The 1,681-nt window shown below is 43.4% G+C and overlaps 1 protein-coding gene across 1 annotated transcript; it reads right to left on the bottom strand.

The window, feature by feature from the left end:
- Positions 1–1,020: 1,020 nt before the first annotated feature.
- On the bottom strand, positions 1,021–1,317 carry PPTG_09398 (hypothetical protein; the record flags this gene model as incomplete). The annotated part of the gene is made up of 2 exons (XM_008904398.1): positions 1,021–1,118; positions 1,194–1,317. The coding sequence occupies 2 exons, from the start codon at positions 1,315–1,317 to the stop codon at positions 1,021–1,023; spliced, it is 222 nt and encodes a 73-aa protein (XP_008902646.1).
- Between the last annotated feature and the right edge of the window lie 364 nt (positions 1,318–1,681).

Below are 1,681 nucleotides of genomic sequence, written 5' to 3'. Positions count from 1 at the left end.
AGTTTGCAAAAAACCATACGAAGTTCCCCACAGTCTCCTTGTGGATGTACGCAACAGCTACCGGTACGATGCGCTTGTTTCCATCTTTCCCAATTAGTGTTAAGCAAATTCCGTTGTATCTAGAATGTTTCATGTGGGTGCCATCGCACTCCCACACTGGAAGAAGTGAGTTTTGAACGTTCACAATGGATCCAATAGAAAGAAAAGCTCGGAAAAATCTACCAGCATGATCGAGTTGGCAGCACACTCTTGATCCAGGATTTTCCTTGGCAAAAGCATCTAAATAGGATGGAAAAGCTTGAAATTCCTCACTAGAATCACTTTCCAATTTTGTCAGTGCTGAACTAATAGTTCGGTAAAGAACAGAATTCTTCGACGACACGTCGATTCCTTCCACAACTTGTAAGTTACGAACAATACGTTGTTTTGACGTGTTATATCCCTCCAAAACGGCCGCCTGAAAGCCTGACGTTCTCTCAATTTGACTTCCGGAAGGATTGGCCGTGCTACTGCAAACCTGGGAATGATCTAAATCCACTTTAGAGATATACCAAGCGTTATCCGGTACATGACTGAGCTTCGTAATAGGACGTTTTCGTGCACTCTTCGTATCTTGTTTCACACGTTTCCTTGACATGGCGACGAACCATTTACACCCCCTCGCCGAACAAACCCATTTTCGGTAATTTCCACTGTTGTTTTTCAACCGCACAGACTTGTTCTCATTCAGAGCCACATCCGAGATGAACTTGCCAGCTACATCTCCCTCTATAAATGTTGCGTACAAGGTAACGCCCTCATAGCCATATTCTTCGATCAAGTCGATCGGCATCGCCCTGACCTTGCGGTTTTTGTTTTGATGCATGCAGCGCTTTAATTATAATTATCAGCAACTATATATAAATTTATAAAAAATTCAAACGGGAATGTTAAGATTAAATATATTTTTTCATGATATTACGAATTGCCTGGAGAATCCCGGAGGCGTACGACGTGAAAAATCGTTATTTCTAGATAATACTAGTCTTCTTCTCGCCGACCACCGACGTTTTCTTTTTCAATGTGATCGACATCTTTTTCAATGTGATCGACGTCGTTTAGGTCCATTGCAGGTGGATCTACAGGTACGAATCCATGAAATATCCCTTGTGAAAAACTGCCATGATCGGGAAGTCCTAGATCCTTTCTTAAACTCGATACATCAACTTTAAAAGTGTTCCACGTTCCGTTAATCTCGAGGCGAATCGATGCTGTCTGTCTTTGAGCGTTATTTTGCGAAGCTGTGGCTAGTCGAGCCGCTGCCTTGTCAATTGCCATCGCTTGACGCGTTGTATTGTCACTCGGAATTGTGAGCTGTGTCCTATCGGGTTGTCTGGCATGCGTAGTGACAAGATGTTTATTGTAATTGGTCCCAATACCACTCCATTGTTCTCTTGATAACGTTCGACAGCTGCTGTCGGGGTTCTAATTCGTGCAGCAGTCGCTCGATGAAGTGTTGGTGCAGGCTTTGGGCGCGCTTTGCAGTATAGAAAGAATTCAAAGGAGAGATTTCCCAGTACATCTTGATTCCACAATTTTCGCTCGACATTCGACACACGTTTTACTCTACGACGGAGCAGAGTTTCAAAATTGTCTGCATTCACCACGAAAAACTGATTCTGTGACGCGCCCTTGCTTGCTT

The sequence above is a fragment of the Phytophthora parasitica genome (assembly GCF_000247585.1).
Source record: "Phytophthora parasitica INRA-310 unplaced genomic scaffold supercont2.18, whole genome shotgun sequence".
Lineage (NCBI taxonomy): Eukaryota > Oomycota > Peronosporomycetes > Peronosporales > Peronosporaceae > Phytophthora > Phytophthora nicotianae.
The sequence above is the reverse complement of the archived record's forward strand: the minus strand, read 5'-3'. Positions and strand labels throughout refer to the sequence as shown.